The sequence below is a fragment of the Temnothorax nylanderi genome, unplaced genomic scaffold (assembly GCF_030848795.1).
Source record: "Temnothorax nylanderi isolate EJ_2023f unplaced genomic scaffold, tnyl_v1.0 TNYL_tig0062_pilon, whole genome shotgun sequence".
Lineage (NCBI taxonomy): Eukaryota > Metazoa > Arthropoda > Insecta > Hymenoptera > Formicidae > Temnothorax > Temnothorax nylanderi.
In genome coordinates this window covers 719,623-739,349 of record NW_027249124.1, presented here as the reverse complement: position 1 = coordinate 739,349, position 19,727 = coordinate 719,623, and the positions used below count along the sequence as shown (strand labels likewise).

Here is a 19,727-nt window from a genome sequence, read left to right as displayed (position 1 = left end):
TAATTATGTATTTCAATAATATTTAAATAAAATTATTAAATAATATTTCTCTAACAAAAAAGAAAAATAATTAATCCAAGAATTCTGCTGAATAAACTCTAAAATTCGATATTTTGAGCGTGATAGCTCTATGTTTAAAAAAAATTTGTATTGTTAACTTTCAGACAAAATTTTAAAACTTTCTTCTTTTAATGCGTTATTCGGATCGATTGCTAATTGCAGAGCGTCGTAATAAAATCCCGCCATTTAATGTCAAAACCATGTTATATGGAATACGATATGGTTTTCTATTACTACGCATATGAATTCCGGGTTACCGAGCGTATACGATGTGGTGCACGTTGACATTGTGCCATAATTTTCCGAGCATTGTTCGTGGAATATGCACAGTTTCCAGCACGTGTATCATCGAACTGCGTATCGTTGTTGGAATTTTGGGAATGATTAAACCCCCGACCCAATTATTCATAAAACTGCAGAAAATGTTGCTCGCCATGCAATAAATAGACACTTAATATCAAAATAAATGCAAATACTTAAAATATTTAAAATATTTAAAAAATATTCAACAGACTATAGTAGCATCTTAAATTTAACATACACAAAGCAATGTTTATTTTAATATTTTCAATATTTATAAAAATAATATTAAAAAAATTACAACTTAAAGATCGTGACTTATAATTGGACAAGAATAAAATATCTGAAATCGCTTAATCGCAGCTCGTCATTCAGCGCCTTCGTTCGGAATAGCAATCGTGATTAACGCTGCCTGTTTCAACTCACCCTACGTTTCTTAGGGTCTTAAGAAAGTCCGCGCGGCAATAAATCCCTCCATCGATCCATCTATGCCTTCGCCTTCGCCCCCGACCGCGCGTGTTCCGTCTTTATTTTCGTTTCTTCGACAATTTCAGTCCCGATACGCGCGCGCGCTGACGGGCCAATGGATTTCCGGAAAGCATTTGCCACGGTTTCTTCTTCCATCGGCCCGGCGGGGGTGGAGTCGGACGTGTACGTTACCACGGCGCGCTTCTTGTCGTCGTTTTATGCATTCGCGTTGCTGTGGCGTTCGTACAAACGTGAAAAATGACCCGGTAAGAGACATTCCAGGCGCGGGGGGGGGGGGGGGGGCGTAGACCAGTTTTCCGACACAAGTATTTGCTGAGATCCCCCCGCGCCATTATTTACGTCTAATGATGCGTAATTATGTATGCATTTATTATAGATACGCTCGGCGAGAAAACGGAATCTTATCTCTTCGACAATCTTACCAAACCTCTTCGAATTTTAATTAAAAAACGATGAATTTTCATACATTTTTCGTGTTCGCGGCAAATCGTTAAAGATGAAAATAATCCAAGATGAATTGACAATCGATTTAACGAAAAGAATAATCTCAAACGAATAAATGCTTTGATATTAACGAGTAACAAGGAAAAGTGGGCTTTGAGAGCCAAACGCAGTTAATTGGCGTGAATTAACGTTATGTAACATTCAATTAATAAAACTTAATACAAATTACAAGTGTTACGCCCACCCCTTAGATTCGAGCTGTCTTCGAGAAGTTGCGAAGCGTTCTTTGTGATGACGAGCCATCGCGTCGGCGTCGTTTATAAACAGACACTACGAAAATTCGGAGCTGAGTCGTCAACGCGAACGTCGTCAAGCCGTATACGAACGTACTGCATTGTGTTCCTCTGTACTTATCGTCGAATAAATTAATTCTTTCCCGCAAGCCAGTCTAGTTATTTCCGCGAATTCCGGAGAGTGCGAATGCGGATGCGAATGCGAGGAGTCTCGGGCGCAATTTGTAATTTGTATTAAATTATTAATTCAATGTTACATAATGTTAATTCACGCACAACTAACCGCGCTTGACTCTCAAAGCCCACTTTTCCATATTACTTGTTAATTTTAATATCATTTATTTACATGCTTTAAAGATGTTCAAAGATGTAGATGTTTGAACGTATAAACACACTGAGAGAAATAAAATCGTTCGAAAATTAACAAACGGGTAATCCGATAACTTTCAATCGGAATTATAAAAAGCCGATCAAGGCCAAAATAATGTCCGATTAATGATATCCAGATATAATTGATAATTGAATATCATAGATCGAACATTTATTTTGGCCTTGATAGGCTTTTTGTAATTCCAAGTGAAAGTTATCGGATTATATTTGTTTGTTAATTTTCAAACAATTTAAACCTAGATTTTTCTCCCAGTGCATATCTTTTTGCTTGTCAAAGCATAAGGCGGAATGGAAAGGCGAAAGCTTGAATATAACCCGGCCGTGTATGCACAAAGTTCGGTATAATTCATTCTGCATGTGAATTTGTTATGGAGCTTTTGCTAACGCGCCGAACATGGACGTTGCGCGAAGGTCTTTTTTCGTTTCCCGCGACTTTCGCTTTCTGGTCTTCTCGCATACTAATCCTACAAAGGCTCGCGAATAAACCTCGCCGACACGTCTTGCTTTACGACTAATTTGACGTATTATGTGCTTTCTGCATCGTAAGCCGCACGCCGCGATATCTCCACGTTGTTATATCGCGAGTATATTTTTTCAGGTCGTACTCCCCTGCTGCGTAACGACGATCGACATTTACTGTTCTGTCGTGATGTTCGTCGGAATATTTATTTATCGTCCTATTTCTGAAAAGCCATTCTCTCGTATACCATAGACTTTTATTCGTCGTCTGTTTAGTTCTGTAATTCCATTCCATCTCTTGCATTTTAATACATTTTCCAATTCACCGATTTTTTACTTTTTAAAATTACTAAAGAAAGCAAAGCTACATTATTTCTTTTTGTGTTATCATCTTTTAAATGTGTGATTGATATAGAAGCGAAAATAAAAGCACATTAACAGCGTTGATGCGCTAAAGCGTCTCGATTTGATCACATATGTACATAATTTGAAATCCGTACTTTACCCTAAGAGATCTATTGTTATATTAACAACTCCTTACGTGAAAATAATTATATTAACTAAAAATAGAAATATCTTTCCTATAAGATCTATCGATTAAATTTATTTAATATTCTGTTGTTTATATCAAACACAGTTAAAGAGTTTATAATTAGGAATAAATAGGTCTATTTAAAAATTTAATTTTTTCTGGGAAGTATGAAATATTATAGTATTATACACGGAGAGAATTTTTTGTTATATTTTACCCTTAAATTCACTATAGAAACTTGGGACAACTTGGCAACCAAGGAATTTTTAAAATATACAAAAGACATTTTACAAACAACGTGATAAAAATTACCAAGCAGTTTGGTGAATTTTGAAAAATTATTGAAATTTCCTAGATATATTTTAGTAAAATTAATCAAACATATTTTATATTTTAATGTAATAGATATTAATATTTTTTATTATAGTAGATATTAATCAGAATAGCTCGCATAAAATTCTTGGTGGTACATGTTGTCCCACAACTACCATATGATTTCAGGGTAAATTTTAAGAGAAAATTCTCTCCGTGTATAGATAAATGTTATTTTATTATTTCTCATGTTACGTGTAAATGGATATTGTTTATTATAATAACTCATTTATTTGTTGTTTGTAATTAAGTACTCTAAATAATTTTCGGTAATAACGTACACACACAAAACATAAATAAATCATATTTTAATTATTACTAAATACACGTATCAATTTATCTATGCTTTTAAAGCTTATATATAGTTTAGAGTATATTTTGTTCAAATAACATAACGTAAACAACAATTAAGTTGTTATTGAATCCCACAAATGATATTTACCATATTATATGTAAACAAATAGAAAGTTAAATAAAAAAAAAAGAAATATTTGTTCAGTTTATATAATAATACTATTGTATAAAGTAAAACTCTTTTATATTGCAATTGTTATAAATATGATAAATTATGTCACTTATCTTTTTATTTAATATTAGAAATGACACGAAACAGGTGCTTCAAGATTTTCTATGAAACGGAGAACGGAGCAGAGATGAGATTCAGCGTCCGATTTGTCGGTTAGACGCTGCCGAGCGGATTGCCAACTTCGGCGTCGCACTCGCACTCAGCTTTTTCAATAAACTGCCGAAACCGCGGATAAGAGAAAATTGAGGTTCGGAGAACGACGACTGGGCGAGGTGTAATACTTTCTTTGGCCATTATCCGTCGCGTCGCTTCGTACAATCCGAAATTCCGGCGTATTTCCGCAGAAGTTCGATCCACGCGTAACTTCGAAAATTGATGCGTCAAAAAGCGGCGTCGGGGGGAAGAGTTCCCTCGAATTCATTGTCAGGAAAAGCATTTTGGCGTTCTGCATTCGCGAGATGGGAAGAAGTTAGATTCTATTACGACTCAAACTAAGTTTAAAAGAGTAATCATAACGTTTTGATAAAAGATAAAGAAAACAGTTCTTTTCCGGGTTTATATATTATAGAATTATTTTCAAAAATAATTCGGAAAAATATGTTGTTTTTGCGATTCGGGAAAAAAAATATCACAAAGCACCGCAAAATTCTTTAATCGGTCGATGTAACGTTATTTATACGAGAAATGAAAACGTGGCAAGCTGGAATTTATAAACAGTCGTCGAAAATTTTCCAATCGACGCGTAACGTACGGAACGCGCGTTTCCGGCGCAATCAAGCGATTTTTCCGATTTAACTTCACTCCCAATAAAGGGAAACCTTTTAGCTCGTTTTAACCTGCCGCGACAGCCATCGCGATATCGCGTTACCCAATCTGATTAATAGCAATTTGGACCGCGGTTGTGCGCGCACGAGTGATTTCTTCTCTTTAGAAAGGGCGAGCGTGGCACGTACGTCGGACGTACCAAGCTGAAAGAGATTCTTTGCCTTCGCCGCATTTTTCAAGTTTCCTCCGCGAGACCCGCTTCACTTTTCTCATCGCACTCTCCCTACTTCCGCACGTCGTCCTTTTTCCCCACCTTTATCTCGTTTTCTTTTTCTCTTCCCGCTTACGTCGCGCGTCGCCGTGTTCTTTCCTACTTCGTTTTTAATGCCCAGGCAAACGTTATCGTAACTTCCCGGCGACCATGCGCGAAACGCTCATTCACAGACCCTAGCTGGCTTGTGTACAGGGTAACACGCTTGATTTTATCGCGCGCGATGTAATTCAGAGATTTACTGCGGTGTGTTTTTGCAGGCGAATTTCCTGCTCTCGGCGGAGTCCGCTGGACAATATACATTTCATTTTAATATTTTTTATTTATTTTATATATCTCCGCTAAAGGATCCGACAACGGCAATATAGGTACTCTCGGTGGATTGCTATCACCTTCCGATATATTTTCGTCGGATTTGAACTCGGATCTTTGGCTCATTAGAGCAGCGCATAACCCTCTGCGCCACGATCGCCACAGCGATCTACATATCTGAGGGAAGTACAGGGAGAAGTTGTTAACTATAAACGTATAAACATATTTTTATGGCTCGCTTTTATGCGGGTGAATTGACAGTTTATTTTAAATTGTTCTCATTTCAAATTTTTGTATGTGTAAAAGAACAACACATCTTGCAATCTCTTCTTAGGAACAAACTGTTAAAAGCATTTTAAAGAGGTGTTACAAATAATTCGATTTTAATAATGTCAAGAAATAAAGTTGTTTGCGTCATGAATTTTTTATATTTGTGGTTTGATTGTCTAGTTTATTTGCGTCTTTACTTACAAATTGAAATGCCGTTTTCAAGATGTTCTGTTAAATCAATATTAACAAAGTATTAAACTATTATTAAAATTAACTGTACATATATTCTTTTAATTTTTGCGATTAACAGATTGAGGAGTATTGTCGCACGAGTTCTACAAAGACGCTCTTTCATTTCAAACGTAAAGCAAACGCATATGCTTCGCATCCGACATATGTCATGTGCCCACACGCGCGCGTAAATGTCGCCACGAGTCTCTCCCTATAGCCAGGAAAGAGCAAACCGCACAGTGGAATTTCTCCGAAGGATTTCTCTCCGCTTTTTTTCCCTTCTTGTTTTTCCACCTCCGCGTAGGAGCACTCGTTCCTTCTTTTACCACTTCCGTTTCTTCGCCCGGCACACGTCGGACCTGGCAAGTTCGGTCATCCAACTTGGGTGATCGGCTTCAGTTTTATTAGCAGGTCGAATATCCTCTTTTGCAGTTTCTATCTTCTCGTTTATTTGCCTAGAGTCATCCACGATCTCTCGCATTATGACTTTGAAGCGACGCTCCGTCAATCTTATCTTCTTTCCACTCGCTCTGTATACCTTTTTCTTATCTATCTCAGGTCGTTAAATTTTGGCGGGCAACGCGGTGAATAAGAGCTTCCCATTCCACCGTTTTTTTAAGAGTCCATTTATCTAAACCTAAACCGTCATGTGTCACTTCTTGAAGTGCAGTATCCGTCATAAAAAAAGCTTCTTTTATCTTTATTAACACACTGAAAAAAAAAATAGTTAGATTTTTTTTCAGTGCATGATTGTATATAAACACGGTTGATACATAAATTTAGCAAATACGCGTGATGGAAGGAAACGTGGATGTAATACAACAAGAAAAAAATCGGCTTTCCGGGAACTTTAAACAACCGCTTAAGCGGTCCTTGAGAGCTAGCACAAAGTCGCTCATCTCGGTAGATCAAGCAGACGGAATATTTCCTGGAAATCGTCATGCTTACCGTAGAATACCACGTGTCTGGCATGTGTTTGCACGCGTATCCGCGGTACACCCGCACGATATCTCTCATTGCGCCAGCTCCGTGTTACGGATTATAAACACCGCATAATTCAGGCAACCTCTGTGTTTCCGCTTGATGAAACGAAGTTTCTCTCGCGTCCGACGAAATTTGCCAGTTTCGCCACATTACTTCACGTTTGCACGACTTACAAGATTGTTCTTGGCAGGTTAATTCGAGGCTTCATTCCTCCTTTTCTGTCGTTTTCTTCAGTTAACTGGCAGATTCCTTATCCTTAGTTCTCTCGAATATCTCTTTTACTAGTCAGATTATGGTGTGTTATAGGATTATTAATCCGTTATTTACTCGCCATTGCTTAATAAGTTGCGAACTTTTGACGATAAAATATTCACGATATTAAACAAGTGTATTTCGGCAGTTTTCAAGTAATAATTTAAGTTAGTAACTTTCTGAGACGTCGATCAATTGCTCCGTGAAAAATCTGAGGAAGAATCAATTCTAACTATTTTTAAATATTACTTATATATGCAGATTTAATACAAAATCCAATAATATCTTTCCTTAATCGTATATGGAAGGGCAGAAAATTTTGTATACTACATTTTTCAGGGAGCCAATTCATAAATGATAATAATGCTGTATGTGCACATTTTCCCATAGAAAAAAGTGAATTCACGCATTCTGATCTTGACACATACATAAAGTATCTTTTTTAAAGGCATATCTTTTATATACGCGTCCTTCACGTAGTCGTCTATAATTTTCGGAATATTTTATGCCGTGACTTTTTTGCAGCATTATATCTCATATGAGGCTGACAGCGTCGAATCCATTTACAGATACTAATTCGAGAGGAAGTTCCGTTCCGTGACGCCATTGTAAAATCGTATCTGTCACTACCGCATTCGTAAACTTTGATGTTTTAGCACATAAAAAACGCGAGTGCATAATAAATCCAATACTTTCAAATATAATGAAAAATAAATACCGAAATAAATAAGATACAAGAAATATTAGAGTGTGTATAGCGTTGTAAAAATTTTAATTATTAAAATTATAATTTAAATTTTGTTAAAATAAAATTTGTTATGTCTTTTAATAATATGTTCCATATTCTAACCTATAAAATAAAATTTAACTTGTAGTTTTTAATTTTATTTTTGAAGTTAAAATAACCTCGTGCAGTGCTAAATGGAATTTCCAAATTCTACAAAATTCTTTACAAAGAAGTTATGTTTGAAAGTGGAGAATGTTTGCAAGACTGTGTGTCAGATAGTCTCGATAGCGAGAGGAAACAGATAGAACGCATATATTTGAAGCACGTGGCATGCTTATTACACGCGGAAATTTGGCAGTGGCAAACGTTGTACAATCCCGCCATCCAATTTGTAGATATTTTTCATGTTTCTTCCTTCAAAATCGTTCGATAGCACCTACGAAAACGATGGGAAGCTTCTTCTAGCGCCAAACGATGTCGCCGTCACGAAAGTATTCTCAATCAAATTCTAGCGTTGTATAGCAATCCTTTCGTGTTATATGCGTCGCATTTATTTAGAGAATGTCTGTTCAGCATCTTATTAATCTTTAATAATGCATTTCTCGATGAGTTGACATTTCTTTTTCGCGAAGATATCGGGTATCGCAATTCGCTGTAAATTATCAACTTTGTAACTTATCTTTAAAATGCAAGACTCTGTTAAAAAGTCCACTTGAAATAAGATCAATTTTTATACCATTTATTTGTTTGAGCTTGAAGTTTTCATAGGATAAATTTTCTCCGTCGTAGCGCGTAGCAAAAATTCAGGCAAAGTCGACGACGGCCGGAAGTTGCCGCCTGCGCGAAAGAACTCTATCTCTAACTGGGGCGGCTTAAGCTCGTAAACGGTTTCCCGAAGTTACTGGCGTACCGGGCGAGGCGAGAAAAATTATATTCGCCCGCGACGTCAAATTGGAAACAGTCTTGAGCCGTCGACGGCTCCTGCAACGGGAAAGCGGGATGGGCTTAGACAGGCGCGTCTCTCGAGCACTCGAAGATTTCGAAAAATCCGACCAAGGTTATTGCGAAAACGTCGCGAAACTTTTATATGAAAATATCGCCTCTTTCTTATTGGTCGGAATTAAATTTTCGCGTGCAACGACAATCTAGTTGGTCTCACTTCAGTAGATTATTTTAAGCTGTTTGCGTGAAAAGAATAATAAAGAAAGAAATAGTATTAATTAGGTGAAATTATAATAATAATTTTAATTTTAATATCGTAGGTGATAATCTATAAATCAATTATGTTTTGCTTAACTGATTATTCCAATTTTGCAAAACTAATTATTATTTAAGATCTCTTAAGTAAAGTATACAAAAATATAGATTAATAATAAATGATATTAACATACAATAGTTTCATTATATATAAAAATAAAACAAAAGTGTGCATATAATAACTTCAGCGATATCTAACGATTTTTTAAAGATATGTATGAACTGCGGAACAATGTATTTGTTAATAGATTCGAGGCTCATTGTCATTCCTTAATTAAAAATCACGCTTTAGTTTATATCGTGCTGAACGTCGAGCGTACTTCCGCTTTAAGCATCGTTATAGCACTTGTGCTGAAATGGTACCTGATAGCGAGTACTACGCGGAGTGCATCCATTACCTCCACGCTTGTTTGAAGTGTCTAAATACGTGTGTCTGTATACTGAATGTACCACGTATATACAGGTATGCAAATGCAGTTCATGCAACATCTTTTGATGTTCCTTCTTAATATATCATAGAAGTAGGTCATTAATTATTTTCAAATATATTTAAGCATACCTTAAGTGTTTCTGCGCATATAATTTCTCGCATGAATAATTTCGATAAAATTGCTACAAGAATTAAAATTTCCAATTAATGTTTAGTCGATAAATCTTTTATGTGAAAACTATTTATCAACAACACTGTCTAATTTAATAAAAATAATTATCCTGTTAATTTTATTAATGAAGCTACTGCCGTAATGATCCTAGACCAACTACTTCTGCTAATCTTAATATATAGTTCTAATTATACTTACAATTGTTAGATTTATATACGAAAAGCATATGAGAGAAAAATTTCACATTAATTATATATTATTTTACATCCAGATGACAGAATTGCAACAAAATTAATACTTTTATTTCGATCCTCAGCTTTATATCGAACGTTATCAATAATACGGTCTTTACAATTTTTCGGTTATATTTGTTCTTCTCAATTCTTTTATCTCATAGGCAACGGACAGAAATAGAATTAATTCTCTTCTCTTTTTCCTTCTCGGCTGTCATCCCTCAGCCGCAAGTCCCATTCTCCGCCGGATTTCCCGTTCGCACGCCACGCCGTGTCGTAAATTCCGCCGAATCCGAACATCGTCGTCGAACTCGCAAAATAGGCGTCATTTCAGCAACGGACCTGCCCGCGAAACTATGAAATAATCTCGTCGTTAATCTCGCGCGTCGTATCGCGCTGCGCACCCCTTGAACCCCGGCCTTTTCTGCCTTTCCCGCTCGAAACAATGGGAGGACGAAAGTTTACGGTCGCACTAGACCGTCGGGAGGATCGTATATTTTCGCCGCAGCGCTCGTAAACTGCGGTCACGCTGCCAGTCGCCACCACGTCGTAGGCGCATCTTCGAGCGGGACTGCGTGTTGGTGCGCGGAAGGATTCTGTGGCAGTACGCCACTGTGTCAACGTGTCACTGGATAATTTCAGAGTTACGCAGTTCTCTCTTGTTTCCCGGTGTCCTCATCCTCCGCCTTTTTTTTCCCGCCTATAACGGTGGAGAGATTTGTTCTCCGTCGAGTGCGCCGTTTGCGTACGTGTTTATCTAAGTGCATTTTGAATGAAACATGGAGGTCGTCCCGCGCTTACTACTTGCACTTGCGTTCGTCTGCATGTGTGCATTACGATACGGACGGACGTGAAATACTACTGCTCGTTGTGTTGCGCTCGTTGTTGCGTCCGTAAGACAACAGAAGCAATGCACGCAAACTGATATAATTTAATAAAATGAAACACAAATCGAGCATATTAATTGTTATTCACCTTAGATCGAGTATTTATTTGATTAATTTGCAAACATTAATACTCTGTACGTGAATAACCATCATTAAATCCAATTTTTTTTTATATTACATCCACGTTTTCTTCCATCACGCGTATTTGTTCAATTTATATATCAATCGTGTTTAGATATAATCATGTTAATAAAGATAAAAAAAGTTTTTTTATAACGGTTACTACATTTCAAATGCATTCTCTAATTCTCAAAAACTAGAAAAAGATAAAAAGTAAGTTAAACCAAGATTTAAAAAGTTAATCTGCATCGATAGAAATTTGGATATAATTGTTTACCTATTGTATTGAAAGATTGTCCAAATATGTTCTCTGTAAGCACTTTGAATATATATAAAGCTTTACAAAACTATTTGTTAATTTGAAGATAATCTTTTCATATCTAAAACGAAACTGATTTCTGAGTGCATGTGTATTCCGGATACGAATTCTGGGGCGGAGAGGAGGGTTGCCTATCCTTTACCCGTTAGTCGAATCGAAATTTGTTTTTGCTCGCGCGTGCAGATCTCAGAATGCTGCACGTCATTCGCGTTAAGAAACCGAGCGCGCGAGAAAAGAAGCGCGCCGCGGGAAGAAATATGCTGGAGGAAAACCGAGATAATGCTTCCAAGAAATAAAAATGTCGGTCGCTCGAACACGCGAATTAGGAACTTCGTAAGGAAAGTGGGATCTGGAAGGAAGTAGTCCAGGAAGATTTAGCGCGTGGCAATTTGTGGAACGTTATGTTAGTCTTCTATAGTAATTGTGACTTCACACGAGAGTTTACGAAAATGTATTGTCCCGCGAGAGACAGCAATTTCTTATCTCAATTTATCGCCCTTCGGATGAAATACAGGAGCAATAAAAAATTATATTAATTTCCTCAGTGACAAGCGTACATATATTTGCGGGTATTTATTCGCTAAAATAATAGCTTGAGAGAAAACGGTAATTTAAATTTTACAAACGCGGGCGCGACAGGTAAATTAATTTATATTTTATAAATATTTATATTTATATTATGTCATATTTGTTTTATAAACATTATAAATACTTGAGAATCTTGGAGATTTATTAAATATTTGTCCGTTCGAGTAAATATATCTCGCAAATGCGGCAGAACGAGCTTTATATCATAACGCAAAAGAATTAACTGTCAGTTCCAGAGGAAATTAATATTGATCGTAAATACGAAGAGAATTTCAACATTGCATATCATGTGCTTTCGTCTACTAAGCAGCGTAAAAATGTTCGCTCAATATGACACAGTACGTTCTCGCGAATGTATCCAGCCTTATCTGCGCTTGTTTGAGATGCACTGAGATGTCAATCGTTAAATTATAATACAGTGCAACCGGAATAAAATTCATAAATACGGCGGCTCGCATAAAAAGCGCGGACGCGTTTAATTATATATTAACGCGACGATGCGTCCCGTTAGAATTTATGGCTATCGGGTGTGATATAATTCGTCTGGCGTGACCGGACGTTTTTAGTGGCGATAAAAACCCAGATCTCGTATACACGCGGATGGTTTCGTTCTCTCGCGATCTTTTAAGAAGAGGCACATGCCCTCTGACATTTCACGAAGAAAAATATCCCGAAAACAACAATGATGATGGAGGAAAGCTACAATCTTAGTTTACGGCACATTTACGGCGCATGGAGTTTATAATATTACGAAATCTGTGTGAGCGCGAAAAAAAAGCCCTCGGGATAAAAAAGCGGGCAGAAGTACAGGGGTTGCGAGGACATTTGCAGAGGTGGCGCCTGTGATAGCTCGCACGAGACGAGTGGAAACGGACGGTCGTAATCAGACGTGAAAATACTCTAACGTATTTGCCTGAGGAAAACTAGAGTGGAAATTGTTTCACGAGTGTGTTGATACGATTCATGCGTTTGCTCTGGAGTTTCCTTATTTAATATTGCATATGAGTACATGCAAAGAAAGGAAAGAGATTTCGGATTATATACTTTACGTTAAAAAAAAAGAATAATACGTGTACATTATTATTTAGTTTTTATGGTGTAACGTTAATACGTATTTGTATCTAATTGTAATGTAAATATGTTTTCTAAACAATTAAAACGATAAAAAGTTGAAAGTTAATTTAATATTCCTCTTTCCGATTTCTCCGTACCGGAAGAACCATAGGAAGTGGTAGAGATCGCGATAATGACGACGCGAGACGATTTTCGTGTAATGTACATCATCCTTATTTGCGACGGTGGCTTTTTGTCAATTAATCTGGAGTTATCTGAATCTGTGGCAGGGCTTTACTGCGGCGGAGGCATAAAGGGGTAGAGTGTTGGTCATTTGTATAACGCCAGTAGAGTGGGTATGTATACGGGCGTTATCGCCCTAGAAGAGGAATGGGAGGGAGAAGTAGTGATGGAACCAAACTAATATTTACTCTCGATTCTCGAGCAAACCAGGCGAAGATGTTCATATAAACTGCATCAATATTAACTTTCGACTTGTAAATCTCATTGGGGTATGCTCTCGCGTACTATTTAATGATATATTCGTGCGTGCCTATCTTATGTTTGGAACAACAATCCGTGTGATATAGAACGTAATAAAATATATAACAATTATCACTCAATTTTCAATTCCGTAAATTAAATATTAAACACTGCGCATGAAATATCGAGCAAACTTGCAATTTATTTCATGCTGTATTTTATACACATTGTAGTCCTCTTCAATGTAAAGTGGAAGTTTCGAATATGTCAGGTGATAGCGCGCGGGTGAAAATTATTCGCAAGAGTGTTGAGGGCGTATTGTCATGTGTGTGCGTTGAGATTTGAAAGAGGATACCGCAAGCTTTTGGGGAAGGGCGTTGTTTATGTGAAACGGTCAAGCTCAACGAGTTACGATGTCAGCGGGGTTGTTCTGGGCAGATTTGTTTGATAATTCGATAGCCGTCCGCATTTCAAGCCCCTACTCGCAATCCACCCCGCGTGTTCGCCGTGGATTTACCCTCGCGCCGCACGCAGGTTCATCCAATTAAATTTATCAGATTGCACGCGCGCGAGAGTCAAAAGGGGGATACGCGATGATTGGCAGACGTTTGTCTTTTTGGGGTCACGGCAGAACGTAGTTTTTTTCATTCTCAATTGGGACATTGCAGCGGCACGAAGTGGACAATGGTTGCGCAATATATGTATAGTGGTGGATTGAAAATATTGAAATGAAGAATTTATATTCGCAAAGTTTGGCTCACTTTAAAGCGAGGCTCTTTTATTTCGCGGACCGTTGCGTGCGAAAAAATAATTCTTTATTTCTAAATTTTGTGCAGCGTTTGACAAATTTATAGAAATATTGCAATTGGAATATACGGCGTTAAAAAATTTTGTCACAATGGTATAGTGATCGGTTTTGAACAAAACGGTGAAAATAAGTTAGACCGCAAACGACAGAATTCTTTGTATTAATGCACTCGCAGCCAGCCAGTTTCTATTACGAACTTTCCTTTCGGATCAATCCCTGTCAACCGCCAATGAGTATCGTCGTTCGGTCTGATGATGATTGATGATGATGGAGAATATACTAACTGTTCCGAAGGTATACTAAGCAGAGAACGATCCGTATAGCCCGGCAGCCCCATTTGAATGATGTTTATTCGAGAACTTCGAAGACTTATGCAACACGTGTTCAGTCAGCAAACGGAAAGATCAAAAAGCTGGAAAGCCATAAATGTTAGAATAAAAGTAATAACTTTTCCATTATTTTTAGACTATTAACTAATAAGGATCATATTAATTAAGTAGAAAAAGATATCTCAATTTTAGTATTAGAAATTTAATATTGAATTGAAAGCGTGATTGTTTTACACGACATGGGAATTTCGCTAGATATCGAAAGATACAAGAATTTACGCGTGACTGAAATAAAAGATGTTAATAATAATAATAATAATAATAATAATGAAGTTTTTATATCGTATATTCAAGCTAGCGCCACTAGATTATATTATCATGATTGTAAAATAATGCTTGCGGTTATCGCGTACAATTTGCGTGAATAATGTGCCCTTTATAATCTCCTAAAATCGAAATCGTTTGAAAGTTTGGCTTTCGCGCGACCCCTGTAGTACGTGTCACTATTTTACGTGACATGCATATTTGAAATAAATTCGATGGGTTGCGAGAGAGAGAGAGGAATGTGTGTGAATCGAATTTATTCTACTGCCACTCGCACACGTGAAGCAAATAGATGCGAGAACGTGAATCAGACTTAAGGAATATTGGTCCTATCTTCATAATTTGCGCGTCTTCTTGCGAGTTGCATTGCAATCAGGTTTTAAGTTTTAGTTTTGGAATCTGGTATGTACACGTAAATATATTGTTTAATTGTATATATTGCATTATTATAAAACCAACCAATATAAAATATACTCAGCAATATGTGAAGAAAAAATAAAATAAAATATATGTAAAAAGAATTTCGTAAAAAATAACAAAAAAGATTTGTTTATTTAGATATATAGTGAATTTAACCATGTTTCGAATCCATGGTTAAAATGTAGTAAAGCGTATTAAGAGAACTCTGAAAATGTACTATGAAAATGTATACAAGCAGATACGGATGGGTGCTCATGATAAAAACGCAAAAGTCTCTCTAATCCAATTCATCAAAACAAGTTTTTACAAGTATTCAAAACAATCTCTTTTATTACAAACTCAATCAATCCTACAAGTATAAACCAATAAAAACGCGTTATCGATTAAACATGAACCAGTTTTGTTTTGTTTTTTCCTTTTTTTTTTAACTACATGATATCCTTTGTCGAAAATTTTGGAAATAAAATTGTTAGTGAGCGAGCGTGCTCGCTCTCTAGATAAAATACACGTCGTTCGCTGCACATGTGTAATGTCTTTTATCACTATAAAGACGAGCGTATATTGTCGTGAAAGTATGCTAGCTTATTCTTCATAGTACATGACGAACTGGGTGGCGAAGGAGTCGGGCGGAGAATTCTATGGAGGTACAAACGAGCATATACAATGAGGCAGAGTGCATAGCTATGTTCTATAAGATATTCCGCCGAAATGTCGAAGAGCGTATTATGCTTAAGAAATGAGCTGAGTTTGCTCGCTCGGCGCCGCCAGTTCGCTACTTGCCGGTTATAACGCGCATTTGGATTCTGGTATCTTGTAAGTAGTACATCTAGCAGTCGCTCGCAGCAGATTCACGAGCTGCGCTCTCGTGGGAGACGTCGGTGAGCGCTGGTTTCCTGTCCAAAATCCGCATATAAGTTTCACGGGAGGTAGAACACGTTTCGCGCGCTTCTTTGTGACGCGCTGCACATGCTGCACTACACGCGTGATTAAGTTGCCAACGCGTTACGAAGATAGACTTCTTTTAATCCGTATATTAATAATTCCGTACAATCTCTTGCACATAAGAATAAGATTAGCACATAAAAAAAGAATATTCTTGATTGTAAAATATCTTTAGTTTTAAATTTTGAAATAAGATTATATTGCGTTAAACGAAGAAAACTTGCTTTAATAAAGTATTTTATATAGTTCAACCAAGAAAACAAAGTTGAAATAAAAAGTTAAAATTCTTATATAAGTTCTTATATAAGAAGATTACAGATTGTTGCGTATATTCGAGTATGTCAGTTTTCATATTTAACACTACTTTTTTTCTGTACATCTTTTATGATTTTTTCATGAATTTAATCTTTAATTATCGTCCTTAATTGTCATACTTCTTATAAAACAAAATGAGAAAAAATGTTTGAAACATATTGTGCGTGCACTATAGCTCTTCTCTTTATTCTATAAACAATTTAACGTATATACACTAACTCACGGCATTGGAGTAATAAATAAAAGCGCAACACAAATAAAAATTACTTCTATTAACGTAACTTTTATAAGATTATTGAGAAATATGTTAAGCATCAGCGTTAAGAAGCATGTTCATCAGATCGTTATTCTCTTTTCAGCGTCAGCACACGTACGCGTAACATCCACCGAAGATGCGCAGCGGCATGCAAACGATGCCAGTAATGATTTGATGGAAGATATGCCCGTTTTCGAGCCGACAGCAGCAAACGTCAGTGCATTTGTAGGGCAAACCGCATATCTGCCGTGCCGCGTGCGAAATTTGGGCGACAAAGTGGTAAGTCTCTTCTTCTGATTTTGCTATCACATTTTACTGTAAACGCCAGGCAAGAGAATTCTTTCCATCGATTTAATTAAGTTGTACATAATGTATTTCGTATTTTAATCTAAAACTTGGTTGTAATATTAATTAAGCTGGAATCTCTGTGATACATCAAAGATAGATGATATATTTACCCTAGCTGTTGTTATGCAGATAGAATCATGAAGCTATTTGAAATGCGAATTTCGTTTATATTGCTTTACTCAGAATATAAATCATCCTTGGACAATTAACAAAGGTCGTACGTAGGTACGTATATGTATCGTTATTAATTGCAAACAAGCACTGACTGGCCCGACGGCAATTAATCTGAAAATTTACCGGAGACGGCTTCGATTCAAACAGGTTGCTTCCAGCGGCCTTATCTGCACAAGGTATAGCCTACGTAATTAATACAGCGGCATGACAAATTGTCGCTTCCGTGTAATAGCGGGTCGCCAATAAATATCGCGGCCGCGATTAGAGCGCGTTCTCCACACGTAAACATATAGATGCCGGGCGGGGGGTGGGTGTCGTAGCCGGTCGTAGCGCGTAGGAAATGGCGTGTCTGCGACGATATATCATGGAGGAGCCACGCGGGGGGACACAGACGTCGGGGTGTTTCCTTCGAAGGCGAAATCTCCCCGATGCGTATCTCGCGGCGTTGACTAAGCGTGGCATAGATTTAACAAAGACGTATGGTCGCCTTAGCGTAGCTTTTCCGCAGCAACGCGAGCCTTGCCTCTCTCAGCTCTCACCGCGTTCCAGCCATTTATTGTATCGTCAAAGTTTTCAGTGCTTTATGTGAATTTACACAATGGACCGAATTACAATGATCCGAACTCATTGGACTTTATGGATATGGAGTACTTACGCGAACTATGAAGAATGGTGCAGGTTTTATTTCTCAATCGTTTTCGGGGCGAGCTATAACATTGAAATCAAAAAAAGACATATTCACTTTTTTATGTAGCTCCTAAACCGTAATCGAGGTAAAAAGTAAGCGAAAAGTTGCAAATTCGCTGCGTGGGAAGAATGTAAAAGGAAAGGGGGAAATTCCTAAAGCGTTTACATCGGAGTACGAACGCTTTATAACTTACCTACCTAAATTCTTCGCTCCGCGGAACACGCGCAAATAGAATCTTTCGAAAATTCTTGCGTTCGCTGCGAGAGAGAGAGTGAGAGAGAGAGAGAGAGAGAGAGAGAGAGAGAGAGAGAGAGAGAGAGAGAGAGAGAGAGAGAGAGAGAGAGAGAGAGAGAGAGAGAGAGAGCTGCGGCAGTCTGACTGCCAGAAAACTGGGAAGATGGTTTCGCGGTAACAAGGGAGGCAAAAGGAAGGTCGATGAAACGATCGAAGCGTGCGAATTTGCGGAGTGCTCGACTGCGATTCACGTTAGGTGGTGGCTGTAAACGTTCTCTGCGGAAGAATGCGGAATCGTCGGGGCTTGGCCGACGGCCGCGCATTCAGTATTTGTCGGTCGGTTACACTTCGTTCGCGGACACTCGTTAGATTAAAGGCACTTGGCACCCCAATCGGGAATCATTCCTACGAAGCGAATGTCATACGGTTCGCACTATGCATTTTTCTCCGCAAACGCAATTTTTCGACACACCCATCCAATTTTCGCGACCCACTTTTCCGCTTTTCCGAATTTCCTCTCTCTCGCTTCGGACAGGCTTCTTTGTACTCCTATACGGGCTTTATTGTTATCGAGCGAAGGGCGGTAAACGTATGCAACTGGTGGATGGATGCGGTTTTTCCAGCGGGGTTTCGCCCACCTTTTTCGCCCGGAGGAAGAAACATCCAGAATTGATGAGTGTAATTGTCTGTCGACTGACGCTTTTACGACGTTTGATAAAATTGACGTTGAAACAAATGATCCGAGCGACTTTCTCTCTTTATCAAGCATACAAAGGTTCTGTCAATTTGAAAGCTGCTGGCAAAGAAATATATGCGTGTTCTAACTGATATCTGGCCTAAAGTTATTTTTATTAGTTTATTTCAGCTACTTGTCAGTAGTTATTGTATTTAAATATTTTGTTACTTACGTTTTATATGTATTATGCATATAATACATTATTTTTCCTATATTATAATTTATTAAAATTTTTTTTATTAACTTATCGATTTGTTAGATTCTATATTAATTATGCATGCATAAAATTATGGCGAAATATTTCGTTTTTCATATACTATTGTATATATTTCTATATTCCACTATTAATCGTTTTCTTTTCAAGGTAAATACCGCAAATTACGATTTTCAGTAAATATCCCTTTTATTTAGTTTATTATTCTCTTCTCGTGCGCGTGTAACTAATAACAAAAAACCGCGTCCACTTTGGCGAAAAAAGTTTCATTTTACCGTTGCCGTCCAGCTGTAAAAATTTAAACTGAAGATTGATCGTACAGTCAAACGTGGTTCAATGTGCAATATTTCGAAAACGTACTTGTATCTAACAGAGATTTTATTGGAAACGGACGAATATATAGATTTCTTTAATAGCTGGGGATACGGAATTGCTCGACGCGCATTTTCTCGGGGGCACGGCCGGATGCATTTTTAGTTCACGTTCACCAGATTTATCCAATCTTTTCCACATTTTTCTTCCTTCCACTTATCTGTTTTCTTTTTTCCCCTGCGCGATCCACCTTTAATTAAATATCGATCTACCTGCGGCGAGACGGTCAGCGGAGACGCGTCGATTACGGGCAAGTTTTCTCGAGTTTAAGTCGGAAAATCAAATGGAGTTTAAAAAGAAAATAATTGCGAGGGATTAGTCGCATTTATTTTAGTAAAACTCGAATTG

At 37.5% G+C, this 19,727-nt stretch overlaps 1 protein-coding gene across 4 annotated transcripts in view; it reads left to right on the top strand.

The window, feature by feature from the left end:
* LOC139773479 (zwei Ig domain protein zig-8) overlaps positions 1-19,727 on the top strand; it is a 113,284-nt gene that overhangs the window by 21,193 nt on the left and 72,364 nt on the right. For all 4 annotated transcript variants that reach the window (XM_071707937.1, XM_071707934.1, XM_071707935.1 and 1 more), the window contains exon 3: positions 16,717-16,892. In XM_071707937.1, the coding sequence (XP_071564038.1) occupies positions 16,717-16,892 (176 nt within the window). The remainder of the gene's footprint in view (positions 1-16,716; positions 16,893-19,727) is intronic.